Raw genomic sequence first — 20670 nt, forward strand, 5'->3', positions numbered from 1 at the left:
GTCCTCTTACATTGTGTCTCTGTGTTCTGGTTCCTTTTCTCTAACCTGTCCCACCCAAGTGGCTATCTTTCCCGAACACCCCTACTCCATGGACCCCCTAGAAGACCCCTATGACCTCTCATACAGTAATACCCCTGTTGGTCCGCCCTGTTGTGTCGGCCATGCAGGTAGAGACGGAATTATCGCTTTCTTTTATCAAAAGTTTCTTTGTACACAGCTTTTGATTATGCCTGCTAGTTGCGTACAAACAAAATCCTTGAAATATCATCATACATGTGCAAAAAAAATGCACAGCACTACCACATGCAAATTTTTTAATAGATGATTGACTATGTGAAGACATTCTTTCATTCTTCACAGCATACATGTATTACCGTACCTGTACATGTACTAGTAGTCAGTGATACACATACTGATGTTTACTTCAAAAGTTCATCTGTGTTGGTAGAAGTCATTCTGTATCGAAGTTAAACTGCAATTTCCAACTCATTTTCGACTGATCAACTCCAGTCCTTAATATCAAGGAATGAGTGCTGATGCTGTTGTACAATGTTAAGTAATCAATTGTTGCATCACAATTTGTGGCATATTTTGATAAAACTCCCCTCCCAAAACATGTATTTCTTTAAAATTCCTGTATACTACTTGCACACAATTCTCTTAATCTGTAAAAAAAATTCATTTATATAACTTAGAAATACAACAGGATTATTCATTTGTCAAATTTTATATGCTGTAGTTTCAAAACTTGAATGTGCATTTTATTTCTCAGGCATACCGCCGCGCCCCGTTGGTGTTGCCTTGGAGACGGAGTGTCGTATGAGACCGAGCGCGTCCACGGGCAGCCCGCTGTCTCAGTACCAGTCCTCGGCAGCCACGCCCCTGAGTAGATCACGCTACGCCTCCGCAGCGGACGGAGCTGAGGGCGGGGAGGCCGCCATGTTTGGTACGTTTCCATGGTCACCAATCGCTGGTTTTGTGAGCAAAAATGAATACTAATAAATTCATTTTCGGAGGGACTTGATTTTGCGGAAAAAGGGGAAAAGAAGGTGTTCGCTGTGTTTGAAGTTTGCAGCTGAAACAATTCTGCAGAGGTTAGTACAACAGTAACGCAAAACGCTAAGGACACATTTGCAGTGCCATTATTTTGTTATGAAAGGTCACAGTGAAAGCTGCAAATAGAAAACCACCTCAAATATTTGAACTTTAAGTTTACAGTAATGTGTTTTGATTGAAGGAGATTTTGGGAGTTGGATAGATAAACTCATTTGTGTCATTGTGATATTTGATGCAATACTGTCTAGATGAGAAAGGGAGACATTATTTCTGCATTATTGCACAATAAATTATGATTTTTCCATTTAATAATATGTAGTTTTCTTTATGTGCTCCTCATACAAAAAACTAATGGTGGTGTTTTTTTTAAAACATTTTCAGAGATTCCACTGGATCCCAAGAAGGTTCGGATCATTGTGGGACATCACAGCTGGATCGCTGTCGCCTACGCGCACTTTGTCTGCTGTTACAGGTGAGTCAGTATCCCTGGATAAAAGAACAGCAAGGTTCTTTTATTCACAACCAAGTCTTTTGCAAGAGCCGACGTTTTGACGACTGTCTGTCATCTTCATCAGGGCAATACTGACTAGTTCACTGTGTACTGAAGCTAGGTGTTACTACTAACAATGCAGTCCCAAACGTTAAGTATTGTTACATTAAAAGATACTGTTAAGCAAAATGGTGAGTATGTGACAACACTTTACATTTGGAACTGCATCATCTCACCATTGTTGCTTAACAGTATCTATTAATGTAACAATATTTTACATTTGGAACCGCATCATCTCACCATTGTTGAGTTACCGGGGAAACAGCTAGGCCGTCCTCTGGGTGTCCCAAGCAAAAAGAGGGTGTCTAATTTCTTTGAGTTCTTAGTGTAGGGTGTCCAGCAGACGCCATGACACCCAGCTAGCTAATAGCCTGTGTCATATAGTACTCATCTCAATGTCAAAACAGTATGAATCTGCACAGTGTATCTGTCAACAATGATTTATGTTGTGTAAGTGAAACATCACTCAACTATTGGCTGTTTACACTTGGTACATTCAGGTGACAAAGAAAGCAATAAATAGTGTGAGATTTCTAATTATCTGTAATGTCAGTTCTAACATGGAACTCCTTCTGGGACTGCAAATAATGTACTCGTGACAGGACAACATAGAGTAGAATGGCAATAAAGGCATGTGAGATATGATTATTTTTGTAAATTGCTTATTTATATGCATTACTTGTGCATTAGTTTTCCTCAGTGACATGTTGATGTTTTTTCAATAAACTAGTCTTGTTGTGATACAATATGCAAAGTGCAACATTGAGCAATATTGCCATCATCGTGACGTGAAAGATAAGAAAGTATAAAAGATGCCTGTTGTAATACATGTATTATGACTAGACTCTTTTAAGGTTAACGGTAGTAATTGTATTCACAAGAAAGGTTTAACTTTATGTTTTTGTGTGTGTTTTGTGTGTACATGTATTGTGTAGACTATGTGTTTGTGCATAATGTACTCAAGAAGTTGGGGGTGGATCTCTATGATCTTTGGTATGCATAGGTGTTGGCAAAAGAAGAACAAGGTTGACTATGGGCCCCCTAGTGGCTTTCTATGGTACTGCAGCACAACTTCCAGTTTTAATTCTATAGATAAATTCACAAGTACATTCTAGAAGGAGACAACCCTTACTGTGTACAAGTAGGTGAATATATCAAAGAATGTTTAGATCTTAGAACTAGTAAGTGTATTTAGTGATAGGTTAAGAAGACCTTTCGAAAGTCGCTGTACTTTTGTTGTGTCAATAAAGATTGTAATAAACTTTGTTACCCTTACAAAAGTGGTGTTCAGCTGCACAGGCGTGGCATTGATGCCAGACTGATCCAGCATTTTGGGCATTGATGCCATCTCAGTCCAGTTGCCTGGGTAATTTGGCATCAATGCTTACCTTACTGTGATGATCGTTGCCTTTGCTGTAGGCAGATTGGGTATATTTTTGGTCGGGATTTGTGAAGTGATGGTGTTGGCAATATAACTCTAGATGCCATGGACGGATGTTGGTGATTTTTGGTAGGTAAGTTTCTGTTGTGAAGACAAAGGTTAAGTTCGAAGATGGGTCTTTTGGGGGGTTCCTTTGGTGCTGCAGCGGACCTTTTGTATTTGTCATATCGTTTGTTGGTGGCATAATTCAAGAGAAAGTAAATGAATCGTGATGAAATTTAGTAGGTTGTTGGGGGTCGGGAAAACAAAGGTCAAGTTCGAAGATGGGTCTTCTGGTTAATCATCATTTACCATTATTTTTGTGTTATGTGTAGGGTAAAGGAGTCAACAGGATGGCAGCTGGTGTTTAACAGTGAGTACCTGGAACAGTCGGTGGAGCGTGTGGCCTTGAACTCCAAGTGTCCGGGCGGCTACAGCGACAACAAGGACAGGATGATCGCCGTGTCCTCCGGCAGTGACATCAGACTCTGGAGCTTCCAGGACGAGGGGCCCAAGAACGAGAGAGGTCAGAAATTCTCGCGACCATCATGTTTTAAAGGCAACCAAAGCAATATTAGTGGGGGAAAAAATGGACATAAAAAAATGCTGAAATCTTTTTGCTAATGATATTTATTCTGTTTAGTCTATTTCCGCAATAACTTCAATATGAAGCTAAAGGATTTATTCAAGAATTTATATTTCCCATTCAGTCCCCAGAAAACTTGAATCGTTTTAGTCTGCTTTTTCAAATCCCTGCACCCTCCATATTTACTGAAAATACCATGTAAGCTGGATAATTCCTATACATCAGCTAAACAAATACATTGTATTTAACTGTACAAAAGGCAAAGATGGCCCCAAAATGGCCTCATGGCCATTATGAGCGAGAAGATTTTTCCTTGAGAGTTGTTCGAGCCCAAACTTGTACTTCCAATGTGGAAAAACTATGATCATGATACGTCGATGAAAGTTAGACATCCAGGACGTTTCAAGTAGCATTCACTACTTTTCGTTTGCCCGTTCCAAAATCATATCCAGTTGCTTGTCAATGAGTAAATGTTACTCGGCGTATGACCATGATAGTTGAATCTCTGTTCTGCATGAGAAGTAAGCATCCTATCCCTGATGCCTGCATTGTATTGTTCCCTTCAGGTGTGTTTAACCTGTCGGTACAGGTGGACGACCTGTTCTTCATCGGCAGTCAGCTGGTGGCCATCAGTCACACCGGCAAGATCGGGGTGTGGCACGCCATGACTCACAATTGGCAGGTAATACACACAATCATGTAACTTTGAACTTTGGAACCTTATCGGGGCAATACAGAATATACTTGTATATTGTAAAACGTATCAGTGTCTTAGACTAGAGATTCTATAGTAGTGCATAAAAACAAAGCCTAGGAAAGTTGATGTTGTCTTTATTGATGAAAATTGATGGTGACTGACTGGTACATGTAGGCTCTGGAACTTGCCTTGGCGCAACTCACAGACACGACTATAGCCATGTAGAGGCGCAACGCGTGGCACGCATGGCCGCATGGCCGCCTTACATTTCGAAGTTTTCCATTCGGAATTGGCAGCGCGAAGCGTAATCTTATACAAAATCTATACTGACATGGCACGCGTAGAGCCACCAGGGGGCTAAACTCGAGATCTCAAACTTGTCCACCCGGAAGCGGCGGCGCAAAGCCTGCACTTACAACAAGTGGCAAAACGTGGCAAAAGTCGTGTCTCGAGTTGCGCCAAGTCAAGAACAATGGCCTACTGGAAACACAACTTTTTGTCCAACTCCAAGGCCCAAGCATGATTTAACACATGTAGGTACCAGACATGCTGGGATCTGTTTGCCTTACAGAAAGAAAACAGGAAAGCTATAGATAGATCCTGACAGACAATCCTGCCGTAGCACCTTGCAAATGCAACATGTGATGAACTTTTGTCCCACTGTTACTGTAACATGCTGTTTGCCTTAAAAAGCTGGACATGAAAATTAGGATGTCTTTTCAGTGACATACAAAATATGTATTGATTCTGCTGCATGATATTTTGCAAAGTATCAAAATGTGTGTTTTTTTATGTGGTTGTGATCTGTTTTATACTACACTAGACATGCTACTACCTGCTACAATGTATGTTACTGTTGAAAATTGATGGTTTCATAATGCACATTTCCAGATTCAGGACGTGGAGCCAATCTCCTGTTATGACACTGCAGGGACATTCCTCCTACTGGGCTGTAACAATGGATCTATATACTACATAGGTATGTACAAATGTATCTGTATCTATACAGCCAGTATCACTGCCCTTCAGCGTAACACACTAGCTTTGCAGTCACGCGGTGTGGCAGCAGCTGCTTATATTGCACACAAAAACCTGTCACGTCTAAATAAATGCATGCATTGTTTGAAGCTGTCCAATGAGGATACTTCTACGGTACTTGGTGGCAACGAGTTCCACTCTGCGATCTACGATCTACATCATATGGGGCTACAAAATGTAGTTCCTTTGGATATAAAGGTTTATGTAACACCTGGGCTGGGATAACGCTTGATACGGGTGTTCCAGACCGGCCTGTATTTTACGGGCTTCGGCTTGTATCCCACGGTCTATGACGGAATCATTCTAACGAGCTTTGCTGTCAAAAATTTGAATACCAGATTTGTGCACTGGAATTGATGGTCTAATAGTTTGATTGAGGACACCAAATTTTTGCGTGCAACCTCTGTAGCATTTGGCATTGAAAAGAAAGTGTGTCACTGAAAACAGTGGGTACATGCAAGGATTTCCCACTTTTGAAGCACTGGTGTGTTCTCCATTTCTACAACATTTGATAGTTACATGATTGTGTAACCCAGATTAAGCATCTTTAGGTACCCTAAAAGAAACTCGATACAGACAGTAAGAATCTATATTCACTGTCTCGACATGTCCTGCATGCCCTCTGGCAGGTTAGAAGAAAACTGCAGCTGATAAACTGGTCTGTTTTTGCAATGTCTGTCTGTATAGATATGCAGAAGTTCCCCCTGCGTATGAAGGACAATGACCTGCTGGTGACAGAACTGTACCACGACCCAAACGACGACATGATTACTGCACTCAGCGTCTACCTCACTCCAAAAATCAGTAAGTATACCTTCAAGTTAGTATATTGTATAGGAGTTCCACAACTTTGATATGCATTTCATAACTCATTGTTTTGAAAAGCAGTTCCAATTAACCTATGAATGTCATTTGTTGACCCCCCCCCCCCAAAAAAAAAATGTCTCTCAAAATGTTCAGAAGAAACTAATTTAAGCATTAGCTATAATTGTGTTGCGGTGATGAAAATTGGATGTTCAATTAAAACTGCAATGGCATGTACACACACTGTATCTTGTTGAAACATAAAACATATTGAAAGTAAGGCAATTACTGCAATCAAGTGTTGGATGGATATAATTGTTGTCTATTAATGTAAGTAATCTATGATTGTAACATTACTCTCAGTGTATCATTGCCATACACAAGGTTCAATAAGCTGATTAATGGTTTGAACTGCACATGCTTACTGTGATGCATTGTGGGTAATATGTCAACATTGCCCCTGAGACAAAAATAAACATGTTTGGACATGCATAAAGAACTTGATGTTATACCTGGGTCACAGAAACGTTTCATACGGGTGTTCCGCATCATGTTATGATATACCGTATCACACAGGGTTCTACTTTTATCACACGGGCTTCCATAGAATATTTAGAGTGCGGCAAGTGCGGCCGTTGGTATTGCGGCTGTTACAATTTTTTTGTTCGAGGACACCAAATTTTCATGCGTGTTTTTTGGCATTGCATGTTTTCTCGGGTGGGTATGACATAAATAAAATACAACACGGTGTATTCTGCATCGCCCTCGGCCCCGCCCCGCCTGCGGATCGCATCGTCCTTTGGCCGTCGGGCGATGTGGCCCGCGGTCGGCCCAGTACCTCATGCGATACGGAATACACCATGTCGTATTCTATCACGTATACAAGTTGGTGACCTTCACCTTTGACCTCACGCATGCACAGTTTAAGCCGTGAACCGGTTTATTGTAAAATGCCGACATTGACATTGCTGCATGTACCTATTCCAGGTGTGAGTGGGAACTGGATTGAGATTGCGTACGGCACCAGTTCGGGTAAAGTGCGTGTGATCGTGCAGCACCCCGAGACGGTGGGGCACGGGCCGCAGCTGTTCCAGACCTTCACGGTGCACAGGAGTCCGGTCTGTAAGGTCATGCTGTCCGAGAAGTATCTCGTCTCAGGTGAAGGCGCTATGACAGTTTACTTCACATGTACATTGTAGACGTCCATAATGATTGCAGCCATTTACATGACTTGTGCATACATGTAGGTTACACTTTGTATTTCTGATACCTGTCAAGGACCTGGTTGTGTAATATGTGTTCCCCAAGGAAGCATGCTGGCACCAGTACAGTATTTTTTAGATTTTACGTATCAATGTCGCTTATGCATGAGTTTGTGACTTTGCCATGTTGAACCGTTTTTCTAGTTTATTGTATGTATACTAAGTACTGATTGTAGTTCCGCTAGTTCATTCTAGTGACGCTGAAGAAGGGTGATGGATGTCACCCGAAACGTCCGGAACTAATCTCTGTAATTTTATCCAGTAGTACCTGGATGTCTGACCTTCTTTAACATAAGCTTGTAATTGTATTATGTTTAGTATCATCACTTATGGCCCCAGTAAATTTTGATGAATTTACAATATCCAGACAGTATACATGGCAATATAGCTATTTCTGAAGAAAAGGTTGGACCAATGTTACAGTTTCCTGGTGTTTTTGTTCAAGCTGATAGATTCCTTCTCTGTGTACAATAGATAAGCACCATTTGCATACCTTCATGCATCTGTGAATATGGAACTTATTACCCTTTACAGTCAGCTCATTAGTATGCGATCTAACTGTGCTGCCTGTGTGTACATGTATTTCCCAGTGTGCGCGGAGTACAACCATGTCCGTACGTGGAACGTGACCAGGTTCCGCGGGATGATCTCCACACAGCCCGGATCCACGCCGCTCAACTCATTCAAGATCATCTCACTGGAGGACGCTGATCCTCACCACAGCTACGGTGCAGGAAACAGGATTGGTGAGTGAGTGAGTGAGTGAGTGAGTGAGTGAGTGAGTGAGTGAGTGAGTGAGTGAGTGATTAAAGGAGTGAGACAGTCAATGAGTGAGTGAGTCAGGGAGTCAGGGAGTCGGAGTGAGAGAGAGTAGAGGAGTGTGTGAATGAGTGTGAGTGAGTGAGTGAGTGAGTGAGTGAGTGAGTGAGTGAGTGAGCAAAGGAGTGAGTGAGTGAATGAGAGTGAAAGTGAGTGAGTGAGTGAGTGAGTGAGTAAATGAGTGTGAATGAGTGAGTGAGTGAATGAGAGTGAATGAATGAGTGAGTGAGTGAGTGAGTGAGTGAGTGAGTGAGTGAGTGAGTGAGTGAGTGAGCAATTGATTAAAAGGGGTGAGACAGTCAATGACACCGTAACGTTATTGATACAAGCAAAAAGCATGGCTAAAACTGATGACCTGTACATCTAACAGTTACAAAATGGGACGGGTAAGATTCTACATTTGGAGATTTCAGATTGAAAACAATACTGTAATTCACTTTATCTTCATGGTAGGAAAATTTCACGGTGTTAGGAAAATTGACATTTTCACTGAACTTTAACTTCACGGTGGCGGCAAGTGATTTAAAGAACAGACTTGTGAAAGAGCTAAAAATGATTACAACAGGTGTTTTTCATGGTGATGATATTCACGGGACAGAGGTGACCATGAAAACAGTGAACATAATAAAGTTACAAGAATTACAGTAGTTAAGACTTGTAATTGGATATTCTATGTTGTTACAGGTCCATTTGGTGAGCAGGATGATGAGCAGGTGTTTGTACAGAAGGTGGTGCCAGAGACAGACAAGTTGTTTGTTCGACAGTCTTCCACAGGAAAAAGGTCTGCTCACAAGGACCCTCTAGAATACCTGAGCATGGTACATTAGGGGATACATGGAGATGACAAAATTTTTACCTTTGACAAGAAGGTTAAATATGTTTTCTGTAGCATTGGTAGGCCCTCTAGTTTAACACAAACTATCAATGACAAGTCATAGTATACTCTACCCTACCATGTTGTATTAGAGTAATCCCTTCAAGTAAGTTAAAGGTATGTGGAAATGACATGCACTTGATTCTTGAATAACTCTGTGTACCAGTGTTTGTGTTAAACCTGATGTTTGTTTCTGACAGGGTCTGTGTGATTAAGACCGTAGATGGCTCGCCCCTCAGCTGTTTCTGTGTACACGAGTGCGAGGGGTCCAGTAGGATGGGGTCACGACCTCGCAGGTACCTCTTCACTGGACATGCAAATGGCAGCATCCAGGTAACACTGATTTTAACCCTCAGCATGCTAACATAGCCATTTGGCACCAAAAATTGTATTGGTTATGAGAATAGGCAGCGGGGAGAAGATTGATGTATTCTAGCTCCCATTGCACTGTGACAGACAGGTGTCGAGAAGTTAAGTTAATTTGTACATTTTTGGGTTTACAATAAAGCAATTAAAAATTCATATGTGAAAGAATGTAAAAAAAAAATCATTATCCAAAATGCAAAGAATTTGCAGATCCATTTTAACAATTGCTAATTTTTCTATCGTCAGTTCATGTTGCAGTTTGAATTTGGATACCATATTTTACAGTGAAGTTTTATGTGCATTCAGTATAGAGTTTTGATACTGTAGAAGTGTAGATACATGTATGTTGTTATTGTTGCTATGCTTTATTTGTATTCAGTACTTAGTAAGGAACGTCTGTAGATGAAAGGAGCACAGGTGATGTTTGGAAGGAGCTTATACAGACACTAGTTAAGTCCTTGATGGGCGATTGTCTTTGCTGAAGTAATTATCTTCAGAAACAAAAGAGAACCGGACGCAGGTTTGGCCAAAGAAAGGGAAATTAAAGTTTAATCAACTGACTTTTCTGAGAAAGAATACCTTACCTGCACATAATGTGGTTACCATCAATGTAACTCTACAGCAATATTTCAAAAAATTACCCTGTCAGGAAACTTTCTTTCACATGAAATAATCATAATGATATTTTATTTATGATAATATAATGATATTGATGATAAAATATAATATTAATAATATAATATATTAATATTAATTATATTTCTTCTCTGACAGATGTGGGACCTCACTACGGCATTAAGTAAGGTGGATAAAGACAGCAAAGACACAGGTAAGAATTTGTCTTGTGTTGACAGTCTTCAGTACATTGTATACTTTTTAAAAAGATGAAGTCAGATTCTCTCCCAGTTTCTACCTAGTACTAGTCCCTGTGGCGCAAGCGGTAACGCAACTCCACAGCTCGCTTTTGTGCAGTTTTAACATGCTCAAAGTGAAAAGTTACTTTGCAAATGTGCTAAACAATGTTAGTAGATGTCAGTACCATTTTTTGTGCCCTACTATGGCTTTAACTGATTGTTTTCTTCCCTTTTTAAAGACGGACACAAGAGTTTTGTGGGCGGTCCAACTGAAGTGGAACTGTTGAAGCTGTTGGAGCAGTGTGACATCAGCGCCTCGCGATGCTCCACCCCCTCACTCAGCCCCTCCACCTCGCTCGTAGCCTCCCGTCTCAGAATGGTACAGCCCGAGGACAGTCAGGAGGAGGGCGGGGCGGCGGGCGGGGCAGTGGGCGGGGATGACGGCTCACAGGATCCCAACTCCAAAGTTTTCAGGGTCTCTCTCTGTTAGCATTACCCTGTGGCTGAAGATGGTTGTCACAATGAAGTAGACCTTCTGCTCTGCAATTCATGCAGGTTCTGCTAGGTGCTGCTAATTGTTAGCATGTATATATTACTTCATCAGTGTAGTTAAGAGATGCCAAAGGCATGAAGATATATTGACTTGCATACGTGAACCAAAAATGCTTCTGTAGCTACATTTAAAGTAGCGCTACTAGTTCTACATTGCACTAGCCAATGTCTTCCACTTTGTTTATTAGACCATGTCGATTTCATAATATGGATGACATCCTCTGGGAACCCCAAAACTGATGCGAGCGTGCGAATAAGAATAAAAGTTGCCTTAATTATGAAATCTATGTGGTCAGGAAGGTTCAACAAATGACTAACACACAGACTATGGTATAGCGAATAATAGATTCTTCATTCTTACATCTTCAAGTCTTGTTCTTTGAAGTTTGAACTGATGTTGGCATTATACGACATTGGTATTGCTTTTCTATATATTTTCTATATATTATATAATTCATGACATATGGTCGATCATTTTGCAGCTGCTTTGTTGTGTGATGTAACAGTATAGTCGAAAATGTTTTTAAACTTTTGGAAACAGACGAAAATTGTTTGGCGTACGCGCAGATGTCATCCATATTATCAAATCAGCATGGCCTAATATTAAGGAATCCATTCTCATGAGGAGTGAAGAATTACTAAAGTATGATCCCAGTAATGTCTGTCTCAGCTTAAGTTTGTGTCCAGGAATAGAGAGAATAAACATCTAAAACTCAAGCACTTTGGATATCACGCATGGCATACTTGATTCCCTCTTTCTAAATTACACTGAATAGTCCGCTTACCGTGTTTGATTTGCAGGCTACTGTGGCTGCTTATAGAGAAAACCTGCAAAGTCTATGTCTTTGAATCTTTGAAGTGGACCGCACTAGAAGAAGAAGTAAAAGAGCTGATATTTCTTCCCATGGCTTAAACATTGGACTCTGTGCATTTTTAAGGAAAATGGTGTTTTTCAAACAAATAGGATGACATTGGGTAGCACTACGTTACAGAAGTTTGGAGTGAGGACCATTACACTGGCAGATCTTCTCAATCTCCATTAAATACCAGGAATTATACCAGAAATACTCATTAGAATGAGACTTCTCAGAAAACACATTCCTGGAACTTTCTTGGAACCTTGTTTATGTATCAAACACTGGACTATATATAGTGGCCGGGTTAAGGGTCACTTGTCTAGGAATGGTACAATACATATGTGTGGGGTCTTGGAAATCCTTAGAAAAATGCTTGCAGAATAAAGATGATTTAGTAAGGTAAACATATAAAACTCCATTTATACTGTAATAGATTTAAACTGTAATAGACTCAGTTGACTTCTCAAATTGTCATGCTGTAGTGCAAGTGGAACTGACACAAAATAGTCAAATTATGTTTGAAGACTCAGCAGCCTATATACTAGTACATGATTCTGATTGTAGATGTGCTGGTACATTTTTTTTACATTTGAGTCAAGATGGTAGATACATACATGTAGTTACATTCTAGATTCGTTTATTGTTGTGATGCACAATTTATAGGTGATTCATTGTGAAGAAATAAATGAAGCAACCCTAAAATAGTTTTGGTACAAAAATGTTGATTGCGGCTGTAGGATCTTCCGACCACTGCAGCAGCAGAAAACAGTGGACTACTACAAAAATTTACATGTGCAGCTATTAGTCAAGTGTACATGTAAGCTTTAAAATGTTGCATTTGGGAATTCAAAGTTTTGGGAATATTTCAGAATTGAGATGAAGCATTCTGAAAGTAACTTGATCCATTAAGTTACCATACTTCGTCTTCTCTTAGATAATCTTTTTACATGTAAACTCAAGTTCCAAGCACAAAACATGGTTTCCTAATTGCTGAACAGAACATTTTCTATAGTGTATGTAGTGAGGTTATAATATGTGTGTTCTTAGCATTGGCCATGCCTGAATTATGAAACAATTGTTTGGATTAAAACATTCCCTTGGCGCTTATTTCTAACACTTTGGGGAACAGTTCGGAAACACTAAGTTTAAGAATAATGTTTTTAGCTTCTAAAGCTACACTGGTTTGAATATTATTTCTTTAAGAATTTCTGTATGTTGTGTGGTATTGGAACATAAAATGTGCTAATTAATGACGCACTGGAATGATTTGTCTATCAATGGCAAAAGTAATGATTAAATGACATTGTTTCATTTCTTACCACTGACATATTAAGGATTCTGTTACAAAATACTAAGCACTAGCACAAGGATGGTTGTATCCCGCTATTTACAGTGTATTGCACCAGTCCTCTGAATTAAAGTCTTCTAAGAACTAATGGATCTTGTTGTCTACTCATTGGCATTCTAGGACATCAGTATCCTAGTATACGTTTTCCCTTTTTTGGGGGGGCAATTTACATTAGGTACTTTCTCATTTTGCAGCTGCTTTATAGTTAATAGTATGGCCGAAAACTTTTTGTCGGAAACAGAGGAAAATTGATGCGCACGCACAAATGTCATCCACATAATCAAATCAATATGGCCAAAGGGTATGTGTTATTCAAACGAACAGGTTGAGGTTTGTTTTCTTCTGTCAGCTGTCACGAGCGATCGAGCTGGTCAATTATCTGTTTTCTTTGCATGATTCGAAAGTAGACAGCTGTGGCTTTATGAATATTTGCGGCATGCAATGTCAATAAGCATTACTTCAGATGAGCTAGTCTATCTATGACCTCATCTATCTCTTGTATATGCCCAATAGTACGCGTAAGGTCGCGGAACACAGTATTAATGGGCGACCCCCGTCGCGGAACACAGTATTAATGGGCGACCCCCGCGGACAATTGTAGTTCGTGTATGAAGTAGTGCGTCACATTGCTTAAAAAGGACGTAGCTTTTCTTCTGTGCACGTTAGCGGGGCGGAAATTGTGGTAAATGGTCGAGGAATACGCCAGTTTTGAGTTTGTACGAGCTGGATTACCATGTTTGTTCGATCGGCGTGGATTCGCGCCTGGATATTGTTACCGCGGCCCGACTACTGTGAGTCGGCTGCAGTATAGTGACCTCCGCTGGGGTCATACATCAAAGTGGCTTTCGAAAGAGAACGAGCCGGCAAAATTAAGCTCCTTTTCACATATGTTGCAGACTGAACCGTTAAGTCAACCATGTTAAAATCCTGCACCTTGATTGTGAACCATACTATACATTTTGGAGCGTCGAAGCCTCTCTCTTTGTCGCCTGATTAACAACATCGTGAGCTCTATATATCAGGCTAACGGTCACAATTGCGCAAGGATGCCCACAATGGCGTTTGGTGGCTTGCTCGAGCGGTTGTGCGGTGTTGTTTCACGCGGCTGGGCAGCGGCTGTTGGTTGGGCGGAGAAGTTTCTCCTCCCAGGGTGCGATGATCCCATTTTACCCTGTCTTAAGGCTTTTCCAATGGAGAGCGGGTAAAACGAGGGTCTCAGCGTCGTGCAACCTTAATGCCGACGTCCATCGCCTCGCTGTCGGCGCTGAATCGTGGTCGGCCGTCCCACGGCCCCGCCCGAGGCCAGAACTTGCAGCGCCGGCGTTGCTTTCTCCTCCCAGCGTGCGATGATCCCATTTTACCCTGTCTTAAGGCTTTTCCAATGGAGAGCGGGTAAAACGAGGGTCTCAGCGTCGTGCAACCTTAATGCCGACGTCCATCGCCTCGCTGTCGGCGCTGAATCGTGGTCGGCCGTCCCACGGCCCCGCCCGAGGCCAGAACCTGCAGCGCCGGCGTTGCTTTCTCCTCCCAGCGTGCGATGATCCCATTTTACCCTGTCTTAAGGCTTTTCCAATGGAGAGCGGGTAAAACGAGGGTCTCAGCGTCGTGCAACCTTAATGCCGACGTCCATCGCCTCGCTGTCGGCGCTGAATCGTGGTCGGCCGTCCCACGGCCCCGCCCGAGGCCAGAACCTGCAGCGCCGGCGTTGCTTTCTCCTCCCAGCGTGCGATGATCCCATTTTACCCTGTCTTAAGGCTTTTCCAATGGAGAGCGGGTAAAACGAGGGTCTCAGCGTCGTGCAACCTTAATGCCGACGTCCATCGCCTCGCTGTCGGCGCTGAATCGTGGTCGGCCGTCCCACGGCCCCGCCCGAGGCCAGAACTTGCAGCGCCGGCGTTGCTTTCTCCTCCCAGCGTGCGATGATCCCATTTTACCCTGTCTTAAGGCTTTTCCAATGGAGAGCGGGTAAAACGAGGGTCTCAGCGTCGTGCAACCTTAATGCCGACGTCCATCGCCTCGCTGTCGGCGCTGAATCGTGGTCGGCCGTCCCACGGCCCCGCCCGAGGCCAGAACCTGCAGCGCCGGCGTTGCTTTCTCCTCCCAGCGTGCGATGATCCCATTTTACCCTGTCTTAAGGCTTTTCCAATGGAGAGCGGGTAAAACGAGGGTCTCAGCGTCGTGCAACCTTAATGCCGACGTCCATCGCCTCGCTGTCGGCGCTGAATCGTGGTCGGCCGTCCCACGGCCCCGCCCGAGGCCAGAACCTGCAGCGCCGGCGTTGCTTTCTCCTCCCAGCGTGCGATGATCCCATTTTACCCTGTCTTAAGGCTTTTCCAATGGAGAGCGGGTAAAACGAGGGTCTCAGCGTCGTGCAACCTTAATGCCGACGTCCATCGCCTCGCTGTCGGCGCTGAATCGTGGTCGGCCGTCCCACGGCCCCGCCCGAGGCCAGAACTTGCAGCGCCGGCGTTGCTTTCTCCTCCCAGCGTGCGATGATCCCATTTTACCCTGTCTTAAGGCTTTTCCAATGGAGAGCGGGTAAAACGAGGGTCTCAGCGTCGTGCAACCTTAATGCCGACGTCCATCGCCTCGCTGTCGGCGCTGAATCGTGGTCGGCCGTCCCACGGCCCCGCCCGAGGCCAGAACCTGCAGCGCCGGCGTTGCTTTCTCCTCCCAGCGTGCGATGATCCCATTTTACCCTGTCTTAAGGCTTTTCCAATGGAGAGCGGGTAAAACGAGGGTCTCAGCGTCGTGCAACCTTAATGCCGACGTCCATCGCCTCGCTGTCGGCGCTGAATCGTGGTCGGCCGTCCCACGGCCCCGCCCGAGGCCAGAACCTGCAGCGCCGGCGTTGCTTTCTCCTCCCAGCGTGCGATGATCCCATTTTACCCTGTCTTAAGGCTTTTCCAATGGAGAGCGGGTAAAACGAGGGTCTCAGCGTCGTGCAACCTTAATGCCGACGTCCATCGCCTCGCTGTCGGCGCTGAATCGTGGTCGGCCGTCCCACGGCCCCGCCCGAGGCCAGAACTTGCAGCGCCGGCGTTGCTTTCTCCTCCCAGCGTGCGATGATCCCATTTTACCCTGTCTTAAGGCTTTTCCAATGGAGAGCGGGTAAAACGAGGGTCTCAGCGTCGTGCAACCTTAATGCCGACGTCCATCGCCTCGCTGTCGGCGCTGAATCGTGGTCGGCCGTCCCACGGCCCCGCCCGAGGCCAGAACCTGCAGCGCCGGCGTTGCTTTCTCCTCCCAGCGTGCGATGATCCCATTTTACCCTGTCTTAAGGCTTTTCCAATGGAGAGCGGGTAAAACGAGGGTCTCAGCGTCGTGCAACCTTAATGCCGACGTCCATCGCCTCGCTGTCGGCGCTGAATCGTGGTCGGCCGTCCCACGGCCCCGCCCGAGGCCAGAACCTGCAGCGCCGGCGTTGCTTTCTCCTCCCAGCGTGCGATGATCCCATTTTACCCTGTCTTAAGGCTTTTCCAATGGAGAGCGGGTAAAACGAGGGTCTCAGCGTCGTGCAACCTTAATGCCGACGTCCATCGCCTCGCTGTCGGCGCTGAATCGTGGTCGGCCGTCCCACGGCCCCGCCCGAGGCCAGAACTTGCAGCGCCGGCGTTGCTTTCTCCTCCCAGCGTGCGATGATCCCATTTTACCCTGTCTTAAGGCTTTTCCAATGGAGAGCGGGTAAAACGAGGGTCTCAGCGTCGTGCAACCTTAATGCCGACGTCCATCGCCTCGCTGTCGGCGCTGAATCGTGGTCGGCCGTCCCACGGCCCCGCCCGAGGCCAGAACCTGCAGCGCCGGCGTTGCTTTCTCCTCCCAGCGTGCGATGATCCCATTTTACCCTGTCTTAAGGCTTTTCCAATGGAGAGCGGGTAAAACGAGGGTCTCAGCGTCGTGCAACCTTAATGCCGACGTCCATCGCCTCGCTGTCGGCGCTGAATCGTGGTCGGCCGTCCCACGGCCCCGCCCGAGGCCAGAACCTGCAGCGCCGGCGTTGCTTTCTCCTCCCAGCGTGCGATGATCCCATTTTACCCTGTCTTAAGGCTTTTCCAATGGAGAGCGGGTAAAACGAGGGTCTCAGCGTCGTGCAACCTTAATGCCGACGTCCATCGCCTCGCTGTCGGCGCTGAATCGTGGTCGGCCGTCCCACGGCCCCGCCCGAGGCCAGAACTTGCAGCGCCGGCGTTGCTTTCTCCTCCCAGCGTGCGATGATCCCATTTTACCCTGTCTTAAGGCTTTTCCAATGGAGAGCGGGTAAAACGAGGGTCTCAGCGTCGTGCAACCTTAATGCCGACGTCCATCGCCTCGCTGTCGGCGCTGAATCGTGGTCGGCCGTCCCACGGCCCCGCCCGAGGCCAGAACCTGCAGCGCCGGCGTTGCTTTCTCCTCCCAGCGTGCGATGATCCCATTTTACCCTGTCTTAAGGCTTTTCCAATGGAGAGCGGGTAAAACGAGGGTCTCAGCGTCGTGCAACCTTAATGCCGACGTCCATCGCCTCGCTGTCGGCGCTGAATCGTGGTCGGCCGTCCCACGGCCCCGCCCGAGGCCAGAACCTGCAGCGCCGGCGTTGCTTTCTCCTCCCAGCGTGCGATGATCCCATTTTACCCTGTCTTAAGGCTTTTCCAATGGAGAGCGGGTAAAACGAGGGTCTCAGCGTCGTGCAACCTTAATGCCGACGTCCATCGCCTCGCTGTCGGCGCTGAATCGTGGTCGGCCGTCCCACGGCCCCGCCCGAGGCCAGAACTTGCAGCGCCGGCGTTGCTTTCTCCTCCCAGCGTGCGATGATCCCATTTTACCCTGTCTTAAGGCTTTTCCAATGGAGAGCGGGTAAAACGAGGGTCTCAGCGTCGTGCAACCTTAATGCCGACGTCCATCGCCTCGCTGTCGGCGCTGAATCGTGGTCGGCCGTCCCACGGCCCCGCCCGAGGCCAGAACCTGCAGCGCCGGCGTTGCTTTCTCCTCCCAGCGTGCGATGATCCCATTTTACCCTGTCTTAAGGCTTTTCCAATGGAGAGCGGGTAAAACGAGGGTCTCAGCGTCGTGCAACCTTAATGCCGACGTCCATCGCCTCGCTGTCGGCGCTGAATCGTGGTCGGCCGTCCCACGGCCCCGCCCGAGGCCAGAACCTGCAGCGCCGGCGTTGCTTTCTCCTCCCAGCGTGCGATGATCCCATTTTACCCTGTCTTAAGGCTTTTCCAATGGAGAGCGGGTAAAACGAGGGTCTCAGCGTCGTGCAACCTTAATGCCGACGTCCATCGCCTCGCTGTCGGCGCTGAATCGTGGTCGGCCGTCCCACGGCCCCGCCCGAGGCCAGAACTTGCAGCGCCGGCGTTGCTTTCTCCTCCCAGCGTGCGATGATCCCATTTTACCCTGTCTTAAGGCTTTTCCAATGGAGAGCGGGTAAAACGAGGGTCTCAGCGTCGTGCAACCTTAATGCCGACGTCCATCGCCTCGCTGTCGGCGCTGAATCGTGGTCGGCCGTCCCACGGCCCCGCCCGAGGCCAGAACCTGCAGCGCCGGCGTTGCTTTCTCCTCCCAGCGTGCGATGATCCCATTTTACCCTGTCTTAAGGCTTTTCCAATGGAGAGCGGTAAAACGAGGGTCTCAGCGTCGTGCAACCTTAATGCCGACGTCCATCGCCTCGCTGTCGGCGCTGAATCGTGGTCGGCCGTCCCACGGCCCCGCCCGAGGCCAGAACCTGCAGCGCCGGCGTTGCTTTCTCCTCCCAGCGTGCGATGATCCCATTTTACCCTGTCTTAAGGCTTTTCCAATGGAGAGCGGGTAAAACGAGGGTCTCAGCGTCGTGCAACCTTAATGCCGACGTCCATCGCCTCGCTGTCGGCGCTGAATCGTGGTCGGCCGTCCCACGGCCCCGCCCGAGGCCAGAACCTGCAGCGCCGGCGTTGCTTTCTCCTCCCAGCGTGCGATGATCCCATTTTACCCTGTCTTAAGGCTTTTCCAATGGAGAGCGGGTAAAACGAGGGTCTCAGCGTCGTGCAACCTTAATGCCGACGTCCATCGCCTCGCTGTCGGCGCTGAATCGTGGTCGGCCGTCCCACGGCCCCGCCCGAGGCCAGAACCTGCAGCGCCGGCGTTGCTTTCTCCTCCCAGCGTGCGATGATCCCATTTTACCCTGTCTTAAGGCTTTTCCAATGGAGAGCGGGTAAAACGAGGGTCTCAGCGTCGTGCAACCTTAATGCCGACGTCCATCGCCTCGCTGTCGGCGCTGAATCGTGGTCGGCCGTCCCACGGCCCCGCCCGAGGCCAGAACCTGCAGCGCCGGCGTTGCTTTCTCCTCCCAGCGTGCGATGATCCCATTTTACCCTGTCTTAAGGCTTTTCCAATGGAGAGCGGGTAAAACGAGGGTCTCAGCGTCGTGCAACCTTAATGCCGACGTCCATCGCCTCGCTGTCGGCGCTGAATCGTGGTCGGCCGTCCCACGGCCCCGCCCGAGGCCAGAACCTGCAGCGCCGGCGTTGCTTTCTCCTCCCAGCGTGCGATGATCCCATTTTACCCTGTCTTAAGGCTTTTCCAATGGAGAGCGGGTAAAACGAGGGTCTCAGCGTCGTGCAACCTTAATGCCGACGTCCATCGCCTCGCTGTCGGCGCTGAATCGTGGTCGGCCGTCCCACGGCCCCGCCCGAGGCCAGAACCTGCAGCGCCGGCGTTGCTTTCTCCTCCCAGCGTGCGATGATCCCATTTTACCCTGTCTTAAGGCTTTTCCAATGGAGAGCGGGTAAAACGAGGGTCTCAGCGTCGTGCAACCTTAATGCCGACGTCCATCGCCTCGCTGTCGGCGCTGAATCGTGGTCGGCCGTCCCACGGCCCCGCCCGAGGCCAGAACCTGCAGCGCCGGCGTTGCTTTCTCCTCCCAGCGTGCGATGATCCCATTTTACCCTGTCTTAAGGCTTTTCCAATGGAGAGCGGGTAAAACGAGGGTCTCAGCGTCGTGCAACCTTAATGCCGACGTCCATCGCCTCGCTGTCGGCGCTGAATCGTGGTCGGCCGTCCCACGGCCCCGCCCGAGGCCAGAACCTGCAGCGCCGGCGTTGCTTTCTCCTCCCAGCGTGCGATGATCCCATTTTACCCTGTCTTAAGGCTTTTCCAATGGAGAGCGGGTAAAACGAGGGTCTCAGCGTCGTGCAACCTTAATGCCGACGTCCATCGCCTCGCTGTCGGCGCTGAATCGTGGTCGGCCGTCCCACGGCCCCGCCCGAGGCCAGAACCTGCAGCGCCGGCGTTGCTTTCTCCTCCCAGCGTGCGATGATCCCATTTTACCCTGTCTTAAGGCTTTTCCAATGGAGAGCGGGTAAAACGAGGGTCTCAGCGTCGTGCAACCTTAATGCCGACGTCCATCGCCTCGCTGTCGGCGCTGAATCGTGGTCGGCCGTCCCACGGCCCCGCCCGAGGCCAGAAACCTTGCAGCGCCGGCGTTGCTTTCTCCTCCCAGCGTGCGATGATCCCATTTTACCCTGTCTTAAGGCTTTTCCAATGGAGAGCGGGTAAAACGAGGGTCTCAGCGTCGTGCAACCTTAATGCCGACGTCCATCGCCTCGCTGTCGGCGCTAACATCACTATGTATAG

The 20670-nt window shown here is 47.1% G+C and overlaps 1 protein-coding gene across 2 annotated transcripts in view; it reads left to right on the forward strand.

Moving 5' to 3' along the window:
- The window catches only part of LOC136432442 (BTB/POZ domain-containing protein KCTD3-like), a 58476-nt gene extending 45305 nt beyond the window's left edge, over positions 1-13171 (forward strand). The window contains exons 1-13 of one of the 2 annotated variants that reach the window (XM_066423738.1): positions 28-167; positions 773-946; positions 1438-1528; positions 3362-3552; positions 4179-4294; positions 5201-5288; positions 6035-6151; positions 7139-7309; positions 8004-8159; positions 8917-9013; positions 9307-9439; positions 10247-10301; positions 10566-13171. In XM_066423738.1, the coding sequence (XP_066279835.1) occupies positions 89-167; positions 773-946; positions 1438-1528; positions 3362-3552; positions 4179-4294; positions 5201-5288; positions 6035-6151; positions 7139-7309; positions 8004-8159; positions 8917-9013; positions 9307-9439; positions 10247-10301; positions 10566-10816 (1719 nt within the window). In that variant the 5' untranslated portion in view covers positions 28-88 and the 3' untranslated portion in view covers positions 10817-13171. Of the gene's footprint in view, positions 1-27; positions 168-772; positions 947-1437; positions 1529-3361; positions 3553-4178; positions 4295-5200; positions 5289-6034; positions 6152-7138; positions 7310-8003; positions 8160-8916; positions 9014-9306; positions 9440-10246; positions 10302-10565 lie in introns of those variants that run through there. The other variant, XM_066423737.1, reaches the window with a different exon arrangement.
- Positions 13172-20670: the final 7499 nt, after the last annotated feature.

Source organism: Branchiostoma lanceolatum, chromosome 4 (assembly GCF_035083965.1).
Source record: "Branchiostoma lanceolatum isolate klBraLanc5 chromosome 4, klBraLanc5.hap2, whole genome shotgun sequence".
NCBI lineage: Eukaryota > Metazoa > Chordata > Leptocardii > Amphioxiformes > Branchiostomatidae > Branchiostoma > Branchiostoma lanceolatum.